The sequence below is a fragment of the Sitodiplosis mosellana genome, unplaced genomic scaffold, assembly GCF_009176505.1.
Source record: "Sitodiplosis mosellana isolate CC-2019 unplaced genomic scaffold, AAFC_SMos_1.0 Smas_scaffold_6197, whole genome shotgun sequence".
Classification (NCBI taxonomy): domain Eukaryota; kingdom Metazoa; phylum Arthropoda; class Insecta; order Diptera; family Cecidomyiidae; genus Sitodiplosis; species Sitodiplosis mosellana.
Window position 1 is genome coordinate 8,189,636 of NW_022601438.1, and position 22,700 is coordinate 8,212,335.

Genomic DNA, 22,700 nt, shown 5'->3' on the forward strand with positions numbered 1-22,700 from the left:
ACCGGTTGAGAATCGGGCAAATTCTGGAGAGCGATTTCATTGAATGCTATCAAACCATATTTTATAAATCGAAGATTAGCTGGTGCTGAAGATATCTCCTCATTATCTTGTGTGTTTCAAAGAAGTGACACCGGTTTATATACCGATGGGAAATTAATAAATTTAATTGATCTTGAAAAAGCCATTGAAGATGTAGATTTTCTAAAGGGAGTTTTACGACAAATAGACGCTCAGCATAAATTCGAATTAATTTAATATCTTTGCAAGTGTGAATTGAGCACAGAAAAGCAAATTTCGGTCATTCTCAACAAAGTGTTACCAAAAAATGTATGTTATCACATGTGTGCACATTCAAAATGAATAAATATTTTGGGTAGTCTCAATTGAAAATGAAAAGATGGATTTTACATATAGGTTTAATTCTTACATAAGAAAATAAACATGAATTTTTTTACTTCCAAAAGTTGAACAATTTTTTTTTCAATTTTGAACTCCTTCAATTTTACTTACCCATCGCTTGAAAAACTCAAAATCTTTTATTATAGTTGAAAAAATGTTGAAATAAAACATGAATTGATTTTTCGCAGCGTTTTTTTACATTTTTTTGGTAATCATTTCATTTTTTTTATTTGAGTTTCAAAGAGTATTTCCAATAACCCTATAAATATTACAGAATTTTTCCATTTTTGGTTATTTTTTTTCAGTTTTAAAATAATATATCCATTTTCGTTTGGGTTTGTGTGATTCGATATACATGAATATTTTCTTGGTTTTGAGTTTGATTGCTTGGGCATAGAAATGTTCACATGTATATATTCGACAGAATTTATTTAGTGTAACTATTGTAATATGTATTTTTGTCAAATGAAGTGAAATTTGTTTAACGCGAAACATTAACAAAACTGACGATGTTGTTTATTTTTTTCATTTGTCCTTAAATTAATATCTCATGTTTGTTAAAATATATAGATGCATATAATGTATTTTGTGTGCGAAGATTGGGAAAAAAAGGAAAGAAACGAAAAATTGGTTTCGAAATGAAAAGTGTGAGTCCAAAACCACGTGCAGAATAGTCCAAAATTGGAATTGAACGGACCAAAGCGTAAACCGATCACACAGTCTCAACGAAATAAATGAATATTACACCTAACCAGAGGATTTATTCTAGACATTAAAAAGCGTTGAATTCATTTTTTTTCTTGTCTCATTTGATAAAATCGTACTTTGTGATAAATTAATTGAAAATGACACGAAACAAAAGGAAAAGAAAACTTTTAGACTTGGAAAAGGAAATCAAAATTGGAATACCAAACAAAATAAGTAATTTGTTCGAATATGCGATTTGAAGTATATGACTGCAGAGATTAATTCAATTTCACAAAAGAAAAATTCTTTCAATTTTCACGGTCTGCGTTCATTTCTAATTATTTCAGAAAGTTTTTTTTTCTTCTTTAAATATATAACACTTTAGAAAAAATTGAAAGTTTTACACATTTTTTCCATATTTTTTTTTCTTTTTCGTTTGTATTTCAATGTGTGATGGGCCAATTGTGATGTTACCATCGGTCAAACTGAGCTAATGCTTCAGATTTGACACACACACACACATGACGAGCGGCACCAAGTAATCGGCACCAATTTAGTTACGACTATAATTTTTCTTGATAAATTTGGAAATTTTCAAACGCTTTTCTAACTGTTTATTTAATAATTATATGTCCAATAAATTTTCTTATAAAAAATCAGAAAAAAATCAATTACATTTAAAAACACGTTTTCCTTGGGTTGTTGTGTTTATGCATTGAAAATTGATATGTATGGGTACTTGCTTGTTGTTGTATATGGGAGCAATAGTGTGTATTTGGGCGATACAGCCGCAAAATATGATGTATAATAATATGCCCACCTTTCTAATCGTGAGCATGCAAATATATTGATGCACTTGTTTGCTGTTGTTGCTGTTGGATATATGTGCAATTTGTTTGGTTTTTATCTCATTTATACCGTTCTAAGCTAATTCAATGTTGACTTTGTCTTTCAATAAATAGCGGATTGTTTATATTTAAAGTGATGAAAATGCGCGAAATGGAGGTGTTTGTGTTGCTTTTTCATGCGGATAAAATCGGTTGCTTCTTAATTTCCATTCATTTTGCTAATATACGCATCTAATCGTAAATTCATAAAAGGATATGTATTTGTTGATCTGTTACACTGTAGTTGTACAACTAGATTTGTTTTTTTCTTCTTCAAATTTCTTTAATTCAAATACATTTATAGCTTATATAGTTTAAATTGATTTCATTTTCTGTATCTTTCTTTCACTCTCTCGTATGGAATTATACAAATGTTCTTGTTTAATAATTTTTGGTTGTTTGTTACGCAATTGGTAGTTTGACAAATTAGTTTTGATCGAACAATGATCGGCCTTATCTTAGGGTACATCTAAAAAAAAACGTAGTTACTGATATGATTGTGATATATGTTTTGTTTGTTAATAGTTTTTGGTTTAGAAATTTGTGTTTTTGCGTGTTTTTTTTCTCTCGCAATTTAGACTCTTCAGGTTGAAGAGAAAAACGCACTTTATTCAAATAGCGTGATATTAACGGTTTTTTTTTGTTTCCGTTGCTAGTGTATGTAGCGATACCTTCAAACGGTGCCTATGCCCCGAAAGTATTTATTAATTTTACCAACTATGTGACCAGCAAATCCTTTTATTTCACCAACTATTTTCACAACGTTTCAATGCTTAATCTATCGCTCACATTTGCTAATGGCCTGGATGATTGAAATCGATCGACAATTGATAGGAAACCGCGCGACAATTTATGTAAAAACATCTTTTTTTATTCGTTTCCACTATTTTTTCCACTTCAACAAAGGTGTGATTTCATCGGGTCGCAATAGTGATCGTCCATGTTGTGGTATCGAGTTTTTGTTTTCTGGCATTTGGTTGCGGTTTCGCTTATGTGTTTCACATCAATTATTCAAAATGTTGCAAATTATTTTTGACTAAACGAATCGCGAGCGCTGACGTTCAGTTCACTTGTTTCGCTATTCCAATTTGATTAACTTCGTTTGCACATTTAGTGGAACATTTTCCCGTAGTACATACCGTGTGTATTGGTGCAATATACACGCACAACCAACTGAAAATGCATTCATTCGCGAATAAATAGGTAATATTTAATTAGTGCAGGATGTAACTCAATCAAATGCGCGCATTGCAGCAATTTCATTTTAAAATGTGAATCGAAATGTCTGTAATAAATGTTCATAATTCATATCAATATTTGGCTGTTTGCCGATTTCATTATCGTGCACGATATTTTCACGATTAATATTCGACGGTATGATTTGTGCACAGCATGACAGGACGACATTGAGGGAATCACTTGAAAATTATGACACGTCATAGTAGTGTAATGGGAAAAATGAGGTTTTGCTGTTTTCCGCACAAAATGCATCACTGTGCGCATAATTTTCGTATCGAATGCAAAATCTTCTGTAACAAGTATATTTGCGAGAAGCGCCAGCTCATAATAATCAAGTGAAAAGTCTTGAATAATGAACAACTATCTTCGCATTCAACTTCCTGATATCGGGTTGATGGAAAAGTTGCGCTGATGATTTCGCTTGAAACGATTTGTGCACAAAGAGAGAGAGAGGGAGAGAGAGAGAGAAATCGCAGAATTCTAGCGACAAAACAGGGCAAAAAAAGCGGTCGTATTCACTAAAACGCGATCTTACAAAAGCATACCTAAAACTTGATGGTTTTTTCAGTCTGCTTTTGTTATACATTCAATGTACGTACAGATTTATCTCGTTTCCATATCAAAGTCAGACGACATAAATTAAATAGGCGTGCGTTTGGTAGTTGCCGTCACCCGCTCGCTCGTTCAACGAATCGTCTTCATTCAAATTAACCGATAGAAATATCTACGACCAGTGCCGCCACCACCACTGCCATCGTCGTAATTCACTTTATGTCTGTTGTTTTTCGTTTGATTAAATTTTCCGCGTTTGTTGTTCGGCATCCGCCACGACGACACACCGTTCACACTGGATTTTATTTATTAAGTTTGATATTCGAAGTCGAAAATTCAAGTGATTGGAACAATCGACACGATGAAAGAGCAATAAAACCCAGTCTCTCGTTGTATGTGTATTACATTTTATTCTGCTTGTATCTCTGGGAATTTATCGGATTCGCCGACGATTTGAAATTAGATGATGGTGCACATGCGGTGGTGTGTATGTACAAAGCTCGTACGTTATAAATGTACTCAACGGGTGACAAAACGGGTGTGTGTTTTTCATTCTTTCTTCGTTTCTCTCATTGAATCACTCTCTCTCCCTCTCTCTCTCTCTATCGTTCATATCTCATGGGGCATCGCCACACTCTTATCTCCGTTTGCTTGCTGTTATACCGAGAAAATGCCATTCTGCGCATTGCATGGCTTCAGCCTAGACATGCCGAATTTCAAGCGAAAATGAACATGGTTTTTTTCTGACACGAGGTTACAATGTGATTTACACTACAGATGGTTTCTCCCTCTCTCTCTCTCTCTCTCTCACCCGTTGGCATTCAAAACGAGATTCAAATGTAATCGCTGAATTCTCATTTCATCGCAACCAATTTCATATGATCCAAATGAATTCGCACCAAATTCCTTGCTCTCGCAAGCATTTAATTCAGCATTCGAATAGATAATGGAAAATGTTGATTCAACCAATTTCGACGAAAATGATGTGAGAGAATTAGCCAAATACATTTCCGAATGTGGAATTTTGAGTCGAATACACATTTGAACATAAGTAATTTCCCATGTGATTTGAAGAGCTGCATCAATGTTTTGGTTGTTTTTTTCCCTTCAGAATTTCACTTGGACAATTCGATTGGTGAAAAAGGTAACCATTTTCGTGTTTTTTTTTTAACGTAATTTCTCTCATTCTTTTCGCTTGAAAAAAAAAAAATCACCGAAAGTTAGCCTCGTTACATACACAAGCGCCGTTATAAAATTGGAAGTGAACTCTTTTACAGGTCTTCGTAGAAGAACCTCATCGACATCAATATTCTAAGTGATATGTGATATGTAATACGAATTAGTTTAATTTCAATAAACGAGTATATTTGATATGTTTAGATTTGCTGGTTCCTTGTATTTTTAAAAAATAAATCATTAGAAAACAAACATTTTAAATGCGTATTATAATTGTTTCATAATCTTCTTGTTTTTTTTTTGTTTTTTGCTTTTCGTGACTAACAACCCCAACTGAGGAGCGTCAACACTATTCATTTCATTCAAACGGTTGAAATGTTCAAGATTGTTCTCGAACATTTGTACATTTATTTAGAATAGAACGTGAAATAAAAGCATCCATGATATGTGTATGTGTGTGTGTGTGTGTGTTTGTGGTAAAATGATCGAAATTCTTGTGTTGATATATCTTGCGGTGTGTAATTTCTTTGTAGACAACCGCGAACGGTTGACTCATGTCAAGTAAGAGATAAAAATCAGTGTTTTCCCTCAAACACAGACACACACACACACACACGCACCCACGCCCTCTTTCCATCCGATTAGACGGTCGTTATGGCTACTGAATTCTATGGTTTCCGTATTAAGAAAGGCGCTAAGCGATAACACAATTGATATGTCATGTGGATATATCATTTAATTTGAATAAATGCTTTTTGTTTGTGTTTGTGGCGCGTACAAATGTCACAACATAAAAGAGACTAAAAAAATCGAGTGTCAAATTCATTTTCAATCACTAAAGGTTATTCATTTTTGGATATGTATTTTGATATATTTGATATGTTAAATTGAAGAGTTTCAAATTCTTTTTAGTCCATTTCGTTTCTTTTCTAATTAATCAATCATTTATTTTGTTTTTGCAAGTCACTTATCTTCTGATCTATGCTTACTACAATGGGTCATCACCGCATAAAACACCTAAACCGCTCCAAATTTTAAACCGAAAACGAAAAATTGTTAACAAAATTAGGAAATTTTGCGGTTATCCACCACATATGTGGTCTGGGATCAATTTGGACATCTCTCATTATCACTATAGTACATAGATTTTTGATACAATCACGATGATACAATCATTTTCACGCACAATTTTGAATTTACTTATTCAAAAACATTTACACTTTTTCACTAAACATTTCGGCTCGTTTTTCTAATATTCAAAAATCGGTAGTTGGTTTTCTTGTTCCATCTTGTTTGGTTTGATTTCACAGCTAACCTACTCCATACATCCATAACCTACTCCACTGAATGTTGTTTGCCCACCTTGTCTGGAATAGCAAACAACATTTGATCCTTAGAAGAAAGAAAAAATCAATTTTTTTTTTTGAAAAATATACAGAATATATAGTTGGTTTTTGTTTGGTTAGATTGTTGCATCTTTACAAGAATAAAAATTAATAACTTCATTGGAACGAATTTACATGTAGATTTTTGTTGATTTTTTTCTTCTTCCTTTCGGTCTCTCATCAACATTAAAACATTTAGATTTTGCAAAATTGAAAGTGAGAAAAATATGTATGACTATTATTTGATTTGCTGATATTTGCTTCTTCTGCGTCTTGTTCATGGCTTAGAATCTGGATATTACAACGAAAACATTATTATTAGTCTATTTACTATGTTTTGCTGAATATTCATTTTGGTTAATCTTTCGATTATCATGTGTTTTTGTTTAGCTTTCAGCTGCGATATGATTTCTATTCACGAGATATACTTTAAGAGTCTCACAATTACAAATGTGTGTTTAACATTAATTTCGGGTTGCTGTTCTTGTTGATTGTTATGTTCATTTTGTGGTTGTAGTTGTTGTTATTGGATCTATTTTATATTTGTTATATATATCATTTTCTGGTAAATATTGTATCAGAGGGGCTCCTCTCTTTATTCATATATCTATATTTAACAAGTATAATTTTTGAGTTTCATGATGATTACGTTACGATATTTACGAGTTTTTTTTTTTGGTTTCTGAGTGGTTGCCCTACGGTTTTTTTTCTTCTTTTTCTGTATATTCCGTTAAATGGATTCAATTTCGGCGATTTAAACGTGCTGAATGGCATGAAAAAAGCGACGGTGAATACTTCAATTTATTTATTTTTTTTTCTGGCGAAAAGGATTTCGCTGAAAAATGCTCAAAAAGGCTTTTTTCATCATTCAGCCAACAAACACCTTTTTTAATAAATCGCGCACGAGATTGTGCTCACACTATATTGTGGTTTTGAATTGAGAAAGAACAAAAAATCTGCGCAACTTACAAAATGAAGAGAAAAAAGTAAAGAAAAACATACAATGATGTGCAAAATCAGGAAAAAGGGAACAAAACAGACAGACAGACAAAGAAAGTACTTGTGGATCTAGCATAAAGAAAAGTATACCAGTGAGAAAAAAAATGTAATTTGTTGTGTTGCTGTGTTATTCATGTCTTGAATATTGGCTTAGTTTTTATTTTTTCGTTGGTCTCTTTTATCGAGTCAAGATTCGTGCATTGACACTGAAAATTCAGTGTAGTTGAAAATCGGGAGAAAAGAAACGAGAGTTAAACCGTTTTAGAGAGAAAAAGTAGTCAATGGTTATAGTAATTATGTTTACATGACACAGAGTAATATAAATTGCAATCAATTTTAAGCCAACGAAAAACAGTTTTTCTTCCATTTCTTTCATTCATTCATTTGAATTTTATTTCGTATTCCTCTTCTTCTTCTTCTTTGGTTTGTTTTTCGTTAGAATCTTGTCGTTTTTTATGTTTACACACGCGATATTTTCAACAATTAGACTAATGTAATCACAAATTGTATTAAATGAAACTGAAACACATTTCATAGATTCTATTTTATCCCCATAAATTCTCATCATATGACATATTCGGAGGCGGAGCCGAGCGAGAAAGCAGAACAAACGAGCTAACGTGCAAGCAAGCAGAGCTTGGTGTAGAAAAATCCAATATGTCTGGATGTGATTTCCAATGTTGCTCGTGTGTTTGTCGACTGTTTCACTTTCCTGTGTGTGCATGTGTTTGGATTCAATTTTTTGCTTCTTCTTTGTGCTTTTTTTTTCTCCCGTGTTCATCATCTGGTTTTTCGAAACGAATCGTCGGTAGAAGAGCGGGAAGAATATCATAACTTGTGTGCATATAAATTATGTGCTATCATCTCTGACTTTGATAACAAATAACTTATACCGTCCACACATCTTTTGTTGTGGTTTTTTTTTTCTCCATCTAGTCGGTGGTTGTCTCTCTTTCTATCGTCGCATTGTTCTTGATTCCGTTCGTCGAAAGGTGACGGTTATGGTGATGTTCGGTTGGTGCTGCCAGTGATTCTGTTGCCAAAGTTGTTGGTGTCAATTTGACGCTCAATCAAATGCTAAAAACAATTTCTCAAACAGATGAATTCTCAACATCTAATTGGCATTTACACACTGCTGTGCTCGTGTGTGACTGTGCCGTTTCTATTCGAAATCAGAATGGAGTACAACAGTAGCATGTGATTGACACGACAAATTAGCACAAACACTGACAGCGCGCTCAACAATTTCAAATCGCTCATGTATTTGAGTAAGAAGATCAAAAGGAATTTTTTTTGCTCACTTTGTGAAGCGGGAAGGAAAATGAGAAACGGGCAAGTGACTACACGTCGCCTTGGCTCATACCACATGCAAAATGTCAAATCCAAACTCAACCGAATGCGGTGGCTCCGTCGCTCGTCATATGTTGGATTTATGTGAGGAGTTTTTTTTTAAATTTTATTTAATTTTGGTTTAGCATGTGAGAAAATTTAAATACATATCTAGAAACTTTTTTTTTCGGTCGAGAAAGTTTAAAATAAAAACGTTAAATGGCAAGACGTACACATAGATTGTTGAATTTAATTTCAAGTGGTTAAGTTTTAAATGTCTCTTTGTAGAGAAATATATTGATTGGTTGGAATAGAATGGGCAAGAGAATTGACAGAAAAAAAAATCGTACTATGTTTACGCAAATTGGTTGCTGTTTGCTGCTAGTTAAATATCCATTTGGCTTAAAATTTAAATATCATTACATTTCACATTGAGAATTGTTTGGTTTTGCTTTGCTCTCTGTTTTTTTTTTTTTGGTTAGGAAAATTAATGAAAATACTCCATTTCGAAAATTAGTTGATGATGTCGCTGCCGCGCGTGTTTTCTCATGTCAATAACAGCGCACATTGCGTTCAATCACGCTCTTCACTTTCTCTTTATTAAATGCTAATGATCGATTATAAAGGTAAAATATCCACTGAATTTTAACGAAGATTCAAATATACATTTAGATAGATGATTAAAATTGTGTGTTTTTTTTTGTTAAATGTAAACGTTTAAAAATATTTCTTTTATTGTGTCTTTTATGCACACGTTAATATACGAGCTATTTTTTTATTAGATAAAAAATTGTGAAAAAAAAATCTATGTGAAGAGGGAAAGAAGATGAGAAAGAAAGATTGACGAGAAAATATTAATTCAATTGAAAAGTTGAGAATTGATTTGGCCGAAAATTGAAGCTATCATCGAACACATTGATAGCATCAATTTTCCATAGTTGTTTTTCTCTCTCCCTCTCTCTCTCTCTCTCTCTTCTAATTTAAACAAAAAAAAATATGCGCCAATTGCTTTTTTATTTATTCAAACATCCGATTGAAAGATTGGAAAATTGAAACACACCCAATTCATTTTGTTCGTTTCAATTTAAATTATGTGAAATCATGTAGTTCAAACAGAGGTCGAAAACGATATTTGTAACGATAAATTGTGTCAGTTGATCACTGCAGCAGAAAAAAAGTAAAAATGAGCAAGAACAAAAGCTTTTGCAAATAAAATATCAACAAATAAATTTGTAATGAAAATGTTTGCTGTTGCATTTTTATGTTTTCACTTCATAGTGTTTTGTTGTTGTTGTAAAAATCTGTGGCTTCTGGGATGGGGGACAAAAATTCCAATTGGAAAACGATCGTAATGAAAGGAAAAAAAATTGTTGCTTCAAAGTACTTGAAAGTGATTAGATGGAAACATTTAGCCGATGGCTAACATCTCTGATCATGAAAAAACGTATGAATTCGCAATAGAAATGCCCATTTATACCGAATATAGCTCAAAAGTTTGCAACGTAAAATATTTATTTGATAAGAAGAAAACCACAACAGAAGTCGAACGATGGGGGGGGGGGCGAATTATGAAAAAGCATGTCAAAAACACTAGCACTGCCAGTACTGCACTGCAATGTTTCCCTTTTTTAAATAATGTAAAAAACACTTCATTACGTACACTTCGTTGGCAAATTACTTTTACGCTTGATTTCCCGCATGTTTCTGTGTATTTGGTTCCCGCACATTTGACTCATATCGTTCGGATCAAAGCATTCTGTAAATTATTTTCGAAGTGTCTGACCAAGCTACTTCAAATTTAAAATCATTTTGTGTTTCCCGGAAAATCGGTTCGGTAATTTTGCCTACAACATTCTGTTCGCTGTGTATGAGTGTGTCTATGATTCAAACATGGTTTTTTTTGTATAAATTTGGTTGGATTTTTGTTTGTTTGTGTGTATGTGTCTTTTGTTTTAGTTCTAGTTGTTTAGTACTGTCGTATTCATCAATCCGCTCAAAAATATAGTGAAATCATTGATAGTAAGTTTAACAATATCATTAGTTGGTATCGATTGGTATTTGCAGCGCTATTCAATTGTGAATTCACCAAACGTTTGCCCACACAGTTCATTCGCTCCAACGGCATTGATTGCACAAAGTATTCACGGTGTTCATTTGGCATCAAGCACATTGGACGCTTTTTCTGTGTCATTTCGTCGTCACGGTCTTTAAGCGATTGTAAAAGTTCGGGGAACCAGATCAGCTCGCACGAACAAACCAATGGATTATCTATGGATGTACACATTTACGTCGATGGGAGAAGAAAAAAAAAAGAAGTGTGTTTTGAATTTTGCAACAATTTTGTTTTGGTTTTCATTGCAAAGAGAAATACAAATGGATTGCGCAAAAATCACCCTTCAAATGTAGGTACTTACCGACAATGTCGACAACTCGCAGCGTATCGATAATTGGTTCCATCACTTCTTCGGGTATTCGTGTCAATTTGTTGTTTTGAATGTTCAACGTTTCCAGTGAGTTTAAATTCTCAAATGCTGAAGCCGGCAATACCGAAATCCTATACCCAAACAAAGAGTGTGTTCGTGTTAATTTCGACCTTTCAACACTTAGTTGTGTCCGCAACACAAATGAGGCAATTTCAAAAAAGGAAGACAAACTTACCCATTCTTTTGTAGATTCAGGAAGGTTATCGAATCACCGTAACCGCTAAACGCGTCCTCCGGAATGACGGTAATATTGTTCGAACGCAAGTCCAAGTGTCGCAATCGATGTAGAGGTCGTAATGCATCGCCCGGTATTTGATGGATATTATTATCGCCCAAACGAAGATACTGAAGATTTTCTGTAATTCATTCAGTCAACCGAATAAACATCGTTAATTTTTCGGAGCCCATTTGATTTCCATCAAAATCAAGTTGTTTTTCAAGAGAGTGAGTGTGAGAGTCTTTTGATTTTGCCAGTTTTGCTTTGGCAAGTATTTTGTTCACGCATACAAACACAAAGTAGCAAATTCTTTGAGCTTAAGTCAGTGTAAAAAATGCGCACAAAATGTTTCGCCACAACGACCGAGGTCGGGAAAATTTCTACTGGTCGATGAATTTGAATACACGACACAATCTTTTCTTTTACTTTGTCGGTTTTTGTACAGATAACGCCAATATTTTAACTTGGATATCGTTCTCATGACTCTGTGACATGCAGACAAAAATACATAAGTACTTTGAAATAATTCCAAGATTTTCCGCTTTTTTGTACGTAGGCCCAACCATAAAAATATCTTCCGCAATCAACGATGATAACCATAGAAAAACAGAGATCGAAACAAAAGTTTTTTTTTGGCGCATAAATATGAAAAGAGCAAGAACAAGAGAGAGAAGGAGAGAGGGAGAGGGAGAGAGGGAGAGAGAGAGAGTAAAAGCCCCGAGAAAAGAGAAAGAAAATTCAACAACTTTGAAAATACCACGATCATGAGACACCTAATCGAAATCAAATGTTCGTCCTGTGAGCCCACAACATGATACGACAGACGCGTAGTAATTTATCGCGAAAGTTTTGTGCGTTGAACCAAAGGGCTTGCGACGCCTGAAATACGGCAATATTTTCATATATTTCTATATTTCAGTCATATTCCGTCATATTTCAAATATTTGGAATATTTGATATATTCCAGGCATATTTCAGCTACATTTTTGACGTTTTTTTTTGGTATTACCCGATATTGTTGTGACTATTTCTGTTTGAAATATTCCTCTCAATTTTTAAATATGCGAAAAATTTGAAATATTTGACGTATTTGAATATATTTGGAAATGTTTCACATATATTTGTTCGTCGCAAGCCCTTCGCGTTGAACTCTTCTCGTTGTTATTAGATTGGATTTTCAACCATTCGACCAACCGAATACTCAATGCGCACAGTAAGGGATGCACACGAGAGTATGTTTTTCTTTCTTTTTCGTTATCATTCGGCATCGAAAAAGTCCGCTTGAACATCAAATTAAATGTCGCGCTGAAGCATCGTTAAACGAAATTCTTTTGCCAACCATATCGTTAGGCATGTGGCATTAAATCTCCGTTTCTGCAACGTTTAAATCAAAGAGATTATTCTTCATAACTTTGAATGTTAGCATAGAACAAGTTTTTTTCACCTCCTTGATGGGCCCATTTTTCCAGAATGACTTTAAGATATGCACATTTCGGATGAAATTTCACATGCTATTGTTACAGAACAACTGTACAAAACCTGTATACATTCTCAGCCAGCCATAACACCTTTTGAAATGGCAAAACTATTTTCGAGATGAGCATTCACTTGATTCTGTATCTTCTCTACCTCTCTTCTTCTTCTCTTATGTTTATGAGCCAAAAGAGAGCAACTCTGGGAATTCATTGAGGTTCATTAAAAAGTTAAAGGATATTGTTAAAGTTATGTATGTGCCGATTTAATTCATTGGAACGGGTAGAATGTGAACGAACATTGAACTGAATGGGAGAAAAATTCGCATAGAATATGCACATTGTTTTGGTTGATTTGTTTCGAAATCACGTATCTCAACCGTAGACTGCTTGGTAAAGATAAACGTGTGTGTTTGCGTAAAGGGAAATGACACAACAACATGATATTAAAATCAACGTAGAATATAATGAAGAACATAATCTATTTTTATGTGGATGGAGCTGTTTCATTTATATTGCCAAAGTCAAGAGGAATTTAAATCGCATTTCAGAGCTTAAATCACATGTATCAGATACGTTTGCCCATCGATGTGACATGGCGAGGACGGCAATGTGAATTCAGAGACAGTTAAATCCGGTGAATTGCTATGAAAAAAACATCTGTTTGTTGCCGCTTCAAAATGAAATTGGCCTCGAAATTTGAGCACCATAACATTCAGGTAAACCTTAGCCCTTCGAAAACTGGTTGTTCTGAAAACATCAGCCAATCAGCAGGTCCCGCTATAAATTGGTTATTTGCATGAAAATGATTCAAAAATGCATTTTATGTGTCGATGAATGGTCAAATGGGCGAAAGGATTCCGTGTGAATATTTCATAGAGGTATGGCAAAAAAATTGAATCAATTTGATTGATGACTTTCCGAGAAAAAAAAATCCACATTGGATTATGTTGTTTACCATAAATTAAACATCGTGAATTTCATTCGGTGTCGAACAAAAAGTGCGACCATTTTTCTACCTCTCGGCAATATATCGAATGAATTTTTCCGATGAAAATGAACAGAAAGCAAGCGAGCGAGGGAAAAGGGTGATTTTTCAATTACAATTCAGCGAGGCAAATTACAACAACAAAAATGGAAGCACATAAAGGGAAGTAGATACAACGCAAGCATCTCTTCCCCGTTCTATATTACTCTCTCACCTGTCATATTTTATATTTAAATGTTTTATTAGTACATACACGCGTTTAATGCCCCCTTTAAAAGTGCAAACAATAAAATATGGTTGTTCGAAGTTTGTTCGCCATTTCGTAGCGCACACATACACACACATGCAAAAATCAATCATTGAAATGTTCGAAGAGAACTATAGTAGAACTGAATGATTTAGTGCGAGCGTGTGTGTGTGTGTTTTTTTTTTTTGTTCGAAGCACATTCATTTTTTTTTTTGCATAAATTGCGCGCGAATATGCATCGTTTGCATGAATAATGTAATGTGGAAATAAAATGAAGAGAGGGGAAAAAATATATCGCGTGGCAAATGACTAGCGAGCATTGCTCGCCGAGCAGATAGAACGAGCAGTGTGTGCGGTGGATGAACCTGTGGTGGATAGCGACGAAAATGATGAAATATGGCAATTGCTCCAAAAAGGGAGAGCCATCTGCATACGCAGACACAAACACAGAGGGAGAGAACGCACAACGCACTTAACCCAAGTCATAACTATTTAAGCTAAAACTATATGCAAACTATGTGTTCACGTTAGGTTTATGCTCTCTATCTCACTCCTACTCCCTCTCTCTCTCTCTCTCTCTCTTTCACTCTCCACTTGGTGAGGTCTCCGGTAAACGGCGTTGCGGTTCTGCCATTGATTCGGTTCAACAGCAGAATGTGCAAGCGGGACGTTAAAAACCAAACTTTTCATATCAATTTCATGGTTTTGTATTATTCCGTTCAACAATCGAGTGCGAAACAATGCTGATGAACGACAGCAAGAGCAGCGAAACTTCGCGCAACAGATATGTCTCAACTCATGGATATGGAAAAAATTTGAATCGATTTTCCTCTCAATCTCTTTCCTCCTCTCTCTCCATGTGAGTGCTTCCATTTTTCACTTCACAACAGCGACAAAACATTCTATTTAACAACGAGAACATCATTTTTGGTGAAACAATAAAAGAATGGGTTTTAGATTGTGTTGTTATAGGCACTAACCGAAAACACACGACAATCGTTTTACATACACCAAGCAACCTTCTTGTAAATATTCATAAATTTGCGGTTTAAGCGTATACGATATTTCAGTGGACGCAAACGAGCATGCCGTCGTCATTCGTTAATGTCTTTATTAACAATGATAATGTTGTGCAAATGACGGTGCCTGTCGAATATTTGGAAATTTTGCATGACAATTTACACGTAATCAACCAAATTTGGTTTCATTTCAATCGATTGACATTTTACCATGCATCCAAGTATCAAGACTATGCTTATTTCTCTAAATAAATGCAATTAGTAACGAAAATGGCTGTGAACTAGAGTGAAATTGAAGCAATCGGGTCAAAATAACAACAAGCAAACATAAGTCACCACATCCAATTCAAATCAATAAAATGGAGCGCTTGATTGGAATTAAACATATTTGGCAAATGGAATTTTTGTATTGATTTAGCGAATAAAACAAATGAACAAACATGAATGTTTGTTTGACGTAATAAACAAATTTCATTTCCGCCCAAAATTCATCATTGGCGACAGGGACTTTTTTTTACCAGGAGCGGAGTGGTGCAATGCACCAGAGCGCAAACGATTTGAGGGCGCACGAGAGCGCTGAAGGCGCTCGAGCACTATATGGATTTTTTTCATTTATTCAAAATTCAAATCGAACGAGAGAAGTAAAGGTGCGAGATTCCATTGTCTCTACATGATAGCGCTTCTGGCGCTCTTGTTCGATTTGTATTATAAATCACTACAAAATAGTTCCGTGTTTGTACGCTCCAAAAAGAAATCCGAACAGAAGGATATATTGTAATAAGCCAATGAAAAATAGCATTCAAGAATAGAAAACACAGATTAAATGTCTACAAAAGAGCCAAAATCGTTATATTAATGATATCATTAGCCTGATGATTGGCCACAGATTTTTTTATGGAATCTCGAAAAAATGTCGCATGATCTTCGAAAATTGTATCTTTCAAAAAATCAAACAAATGAAAATCATCGAAAACCAAAATGTCATTTAATCGGATTGCTTGACAGAAATCGGTTGTCATTTTATTTGAATTGAAAGTCTAGTTCCATCGTTTCCAGGAGAAAATCATCTTAAACAACTGAATCACAACCAAACCACAACCGTTTTCATATATCGGCCTCATGACTTACACTCTTGTCGTATTTTTTTATGCAGGTAAATATAATTTCGAAATGGTTGTGCACATTTGAAAATCTTCGAAAAGTAAATACCATGTTTTCCTTTCTCTGTTTGCCGTGGATTTTGTGCTAAAATTGGGATGCAAGTGTTATAGAAGCTTATTACCGATTAACTCATGTCAACACAAAATAGAATGTCGTACACCTGGAGGCAATTTTACACGAATTTTCACAAGCAAAAAGCCATTCTGCGCGAACATTCGAATCGATCCGAAAAAAAACGTAAATAAATTGTAATAAATATTGTTCTGATGGCAACGTGTAGAACAGCACCCCAAAAAGGTATGAATGTCCACGAGTAAAGGTGTAAAAGTGGCAATATTTGTGCGGACTTTTTTGCATTTCATCGTCACAATTGGCTAATAAAATGTTTTTCTTGATCCCTTGTCGTCGCAGGCAAATCCCTCAAAGCCACCTGAGCTAATGCTCATATTCTCACGGCGACAACGGTATGAGTGGAAAGACACAATGGGGTTTGTTCCACAAATGATGCTCAAAACTTTGATTCTGCATTGCCATGTCATACTTTGCTCGGTTAGCATTAGTAAAACTCTTAAATGGTGTACTCCGCTCGTTTATGCCTATAAATATATACATACAACGCCTCGAACTGAAAGGTATAACTGGCCAAACAATTCAATTAATACAGATGCATGCAATGAAAAGGAATGAACGAGTCGCTATTTTGTATTCGATATGCTTGCTTCCCACACGCACATACGCACTATCTGAATTAGACACGACTAATGATAAAGATGTTGCAATACAATTACAACAATCCCCCCCATCGATAAATTCATTCATTTAATGAATGTGAACGCATTCACAAACGGAAGCTCCTACCATCCTACTCTCGATAAGCAAGCGGAAGTTCAGCGTCGCACTCAAAATTGCCACAGAGATGAAAGTTGTTGTTATTGTATTTGAAAAGTGAGCAAGAAATTTTTCTTCTACGGTGTATGTGGATCCGACACCGGAAATACTACCACTTGGCCAAATAAACATGCTTCAATCACAAGAAGAATATGAGAAAAAAAAACGTCGAATATACGAAGTCTATGATGACTATGATGATCAATTATTTACATTGTTTGCTAAAATGGCAGCCGGCGACGGCCTCAACGACTGACTTTGATGCAGTATATATTGCGGATAGCAATAATTAATTGTAAACGTGCGGCTTGATTCCAGTCCTCAACATTTCGTTCACATCAATTATTTCCACTCATCCGTAAGTCTATTCCGAAACATTTTGCGAATGTCTTATCAATTCACTTTTGTTGATTCGTCGTTGGCCACTTTTTCTACGTTCTCTGTAATTCGGTCAACAAGAGAATTGGATTCTGTGTTTGTTATTCTCTTGATGAATTTCTTTTACTTCCGACAGTGAGAAAGAAGAATGACGATGATTTTTCCTCCTACGTCAAATATTTGGCGTAACAATTGACAATTGGCAACTCTCACAAGCCACTGGGCAAAATCATACAAAGACAAGAAGCGATATATGAACATTTCGTTGAAATGTACTCACCTTCTAAGCCAGCAAACGCATCCTTATCCACGTACGTGATCTGGTTACCTTCCAGTTCAAGAGAGTTCAATAGAGTCAAATGGCTGAACACGTTGGCCGGAACCTTGGTGATCTGATTTTTAAAATTAAACATCCAAATTTAGAATATTGTGTAGTGTTAATATTCGCGAATTTCAAACGCAAAATAAAAGTATAATAGTCTTTTCTGTATCAGAGTGGAACAGTACGCAGCCATTGCGTTGTTGAACTAACTAAAGTAGGACTGTTTTCTACTTTGGTGTGTTTGCGGTATTTGAACATGAGAAACGACGAAAATTATATAACGTAAGTATAAGATAATAAACATATTTTTTACCTGATTGTGTGCCAAAATCAACGAATCCAAATTTCGCAATCCTTTTTTGGTTATTGTTGTTGTTGTTATTGTTATTGGTATCGCCCAGTCAATTGGTCAACAAAGTGAAATCAAGCAAATATTTGGCATCGGAAAAAAAGGAAGTTTTTTATTCGTTTTAAAATCAAATATGTGTACGTATGTGTGTTAAAGATTAGTGTGAGATTTACATGAACGAATTTATTTCGAGTACTGAATGTGTGTGTATGGAGTGGAATATAAATGTACAGAATTTGAAAAACCTCACCTTCAAAATCACCTTCTTTGATAACACGAATTTTGTTCTCTTGAATTTCCAACTTTTTGAGATTATCAAAAATGGATAGTGCTCGTTGTGGTACCGATGTCAATTCATTTCCACCAAGGTTCAAACGCTTTAGTTTTCTACGGACACATAGATACACACGTACATAGCAAGAGGAAGAAAAAAACGGTAACGTGCGAAATTAATCGTCTTATATTTGTGCAATAAAATTGTTTTAAATTGATGTAGCTGTAATTGAAGTGCCGTTTTACCAGAATCGAATAACTACATATTTAATTGGAATCGGTTTTTGTATGAACGAAATGCACAAAAATGGTATAAAATGAATTCGGAAAAAAAATTGTGCCATTGCAATGCAGAAATAATCGGATTTCGATGTTCAATACGAATCGAAAATCGATTCAATGAAATAATTAATAATGTCGATGCCAAGCATGTCCGCGAGCTCCCCCAGCGAGCCAGCTCCTCAATATATGAGCGCTCAGCTCATAGAGAGCTGGCTCATTTAAGTGGCGTTGCAATACAAAGAAATGTCAGAATGTTGACAGCTAATATTTAAAAAAAAAGTGAAAATATTCTGACATTTCTTCCTATGGTAACGCCACATAAATGAGCCAACTCTCTTTGAGCTGAGCGCTCACATATTGAGGAGCTGGCTCGCTGGGAGAGCTCGCGGACATGCTTGGTCGATGCGCTTGGCCAAACAATCAATTTCCACTTCCAATTGAATATGTGTCGAGTCGAGAATGTCGATTTTTATTTTGCTTTGCCTTTTTTTCGCTTTCATTTTTAAAAACGCAACACTACTCACTTTTCCAATCCACGGAACGCTTCCGCTTCGATGACATTGATTTTATTCTCATACAAAGTCAGTATTTCCAGTGTGTCAAGTCCTTCGAATGCACGATTGTGTATTTGCGAGATGCGATTGTGGTTCAAGTTCAGTATCAGCAAATGATGAAGATTTTTGATCGCATTCGATGGCACATTCTGCAGTTGATTTTGTGATACGTCCAGTTGAGTAAGTTCCTTACCTGCAACAAACCATAACATATATGAAATTGACATATTTTTTTTTATTGAGTTAATGCTTAGTGGCAGGCGATAACATGAGTGTGCAAAGTCGTAATTTATTGAATGTCAATGTGTCACATAAAATGAATTATTATTATTCGAATGATTGCTTTTAAAAGTAAAAATAAGTGGAAATGTGATTGACCGCCATACGGTCTGAATAAATGGTAATTTGAACATAACTAGGACACAATCATTTCCAATGTGATCCGTTCGTTCTTTTGTGTTGACGTTGCACGAACATAAATCAGAGACACAAGCAGATTCATTCCCGAAAGCAACCCCATCCAGTTGGAATTGAAAATGACAAATTGTCAATTATCAGCCACTGGGAACGGCGTAGAAAAACCGTGAAAGTGGTGAAACAAATACGTCTGCACGCCAAAAAATAATTAGAATGTAACATTTCGGTTGGAAAACACCGACACAGAGTCACATTATGCATTACATGAAAAGTATCACTTTTACATGTACGGATTGGCGGCGAAAGGTTGGGCGGGAGCGAGAGTAAATAGGTACACGATGTCAGCCAAAGTCAAAGCAATTGACACGAAATAAACAACCGACATTTTACTTTTGTATTTTTGCCTTTCTTCATTTTTCGATTACAACTTTTTCCGAGAATCGAAATATATGCACACCAAATTGAATATAAAGTTGACAACCAACAACCAAATAGATGAATGCGATGAAAAGGGCGTTCTTCATGCGACGTGCTGGAAAAAAGTTGTCAACAATTAATTGTACAAAAATCCATTTCAATGAAACCAAACTTGTATTTGCAACGCGATTTCTAGTCGACATGGTTAGTGTGAAAGAGAAAGAAACAAGACCGCAGAGCTTCGCTACGCTCCGCTCTGCGTTCTTGAGTTTTAATTTATTACATATTCGCAGAAAATTCAATATATTCGAAACTCATTGAAAGGATTAGTTATAAGTTATGCCAGAAACAAATAAAATGTATGATAAAATATAGTTTGGAAAAATAAAAAAAATTGTATGTCACTCTTTTGTGTATATATGAAGTGTTATACAGGGTGATTCATAATTCCATGCTAATCTCTCTACGACAGATTCCTTGGCTCATGAGGAGTAAAAATGTGTGTGGACACTTTTCCGAGTTCGGCCTCTATACCAAAGATTTGGCCGCCGGCGCATTTTTGGCCGCGCCGCGGTGCTTCTACGCCAAAAGCCATTGTGAGCCCATTTTAGGACATAAATGCATGATTTTTGGCTCATTGGAAAGATATTGAGGCCCACTAGATCCTCCAATCCAAAAACGGTGAAAATGTTTGACTAAGGGGTTAAAATTAACCCATACCGGAAAGTATGGAAAACTGGTAAAAATAGTGAATTATTTCAAAATAATGCGTTATTAAGGTATCGTTTTTTCATCACAGATCGAAAGATCGTAAAATTTTAGGCCGGTATGCCCATTTTTAGAAACCGATTTTGCCGTTAACCCAAGAAAACTGCGACCCGAAGGTGTCATTAGTACCCATTTTTCGAAGGTTATTAGATACCGGGGTATAACCCAGAAACTATGGAAGATATTGATTCGCTATCTTCAGAAAAGTTGTAGAGGGCGACAAAAGCAACAAGTATGGCTGATGTGTTGAATCGAAAAATACCGTTACTTTAGTAAAAATTACTAAATTAGAAATTTTGATTTCGAGCGCCATCTACAGGTGAAATTCATAAAGTAAACATATCAAAGTTGTTTCTTTTGACGCCCTCTACAATTTTTATATAGATAGTAAACCGATATCTCCCATAGTTTCTGAGTTATGCCCCGGTATTTGGGGACCTTCGAAAAATGGGTACTAATGACAACTTGAGGTCGCAGTTTTCTTGGGTTAACGGCAAAATCGGTTTCTGAAAATGGGCATACCGGCCTAAAATTTTACGATCTTTCAATCTATGATGAAAAAACGATACCTTAATAACGCATTATTTTGAAATAATTCACTATTTTTACCAGTTTTCCATACTTTCCGGTATGGGTTAATTTTAACCCCTTAGTCAAACATTTTCACCGTTTTTGGATTGGAGGATCTAGTGGGCCTCAATATCTTTCCAATGAGCCAAAAATCATGCATTTAGTCCAAAAATGGGCTCACAATGGCTTTTGGCGTAGAAGCACGGCGGCGCGGCCAAAAATGCGCCGGCGGCCAAATCTTTGGTTTAGAGGCCGAATTCACAAAAGTGTCCATACACATTTTTACTCCTCATGAGCCAAGGAATCTGTCGTAGAGAGATTAGCATGGAATTATGAATCACCCTGTATATTAAATCTTCATTAGTGCACCGGTTTTAAATCAAATAAAGAATATGAGCATATAATTCAAATTCACCAACATTTGTTTGAGTAGTCAAACTTGACCTAGAAAAAAAAGCAGATTAGTAGCTCTACATTTCATGTAGTGCTAAAAATGATTCATGTAGGAAAAGAATGGAGGTATTAGGTGAAAAATGATGCCCGACAAAGTTTTCGACTCAACTCTTTAAGCACACAAATGACTCGCATGCAAACAGTTGAAGAGAGTGAGAGAGACAGAGAAAAACTAAAGAAGACAACAAAAAATACCAAGTTTTGGTTCATGATTGGTCTGATTTGCCCGCAGTCGCTTCGCAAAACATAGCAAATAATCCAGCGCAATATAATACCTCATCGAAAACAAAAAAATAAAAGTTCGTTTGCCACTTGTGATTATCAAGAGACAGACACACACACACACACACACATTTTATTTTAGTTTATTTGGAGAATGTATTACAAAAGCAAATAGCGAATTGTGTATTTGGCTCAAATGACATAAAAATAAAGACAACATATACACCGTGGAATATTTGCCGATTTCGAAAGGGAAATGGTAACTGAGTCATTGAGTAAAGACACAAGTAAAAGCAACAAGGCGAAACAGACACGGATCGAAGGCCAGAAAAAAACCAACAACGAGAAAAAAAGAAACGACGCACATACACCGAAGAACATAAAACCCAATGAAATCGTTCCGAGTACGAAGCAGAAAGCAAGGAAGGGCGAGGCAGGAACAAAAACATAAATACGACTAAAGAAAGTAGCAGATTTGCTGATGAAAAACTTTCGCCCTCAAAATGGGAACACAGCGAACGAGAGAGAGAGAGAGAGAGAGAGAGAGAGAGAGAGAGAGAGAGAGAG

At 35.2% G+C, this 22,700-nt stretch overlaps 1 protein-coding gene across 2 annotated transcripts in view; it reads right to left on the reverse strand.

Moving 5' to 3' along the window:
* Positions 1–573: 573 nt before the first annotated feature.
* LOC129577366 (insulin-like growth factor-binding protein complex acid labile subunit) overlaps positions 574–22,700 on the reverse strand; it is a 95,580-nt gene continuing 73,453 nt past the window's right edge. For both annotated transcript variants that reach the window (XM_055464253.1, XM_055464254.1), the window contains 7 exons: positions 19,257–19,479; positions 18,428–18,564; positions 18,142–18,182; positions 17,787–17,898; positions 11,312–11,492; positions 11,068–11,207; positions 574–10,921 (listed from right to left, as the gene is read on the reverse strand). In XM_055464253.1, coding sequence (XP_055320228.1) covers positions 10,647–10,921; positions 11,068–11,207; positions 11,312–11,492; positions 17,787–17,898; positions 18,142–18,182; positions 18,428–18,564; positions 19,257–19,479 — 1,109 coding nt within the window. In that variant the 3' untranslated portion in view covers positions 574–10,646. The remainder of the gene's footprint in view (positions 10,922–11,067; positions 11,208–11,311; positions 11,493–17,786; positions 17,899–18,141; positions 18,183–18,427; positions 18,565–19,256; positions 19,480–22,700) is intronic.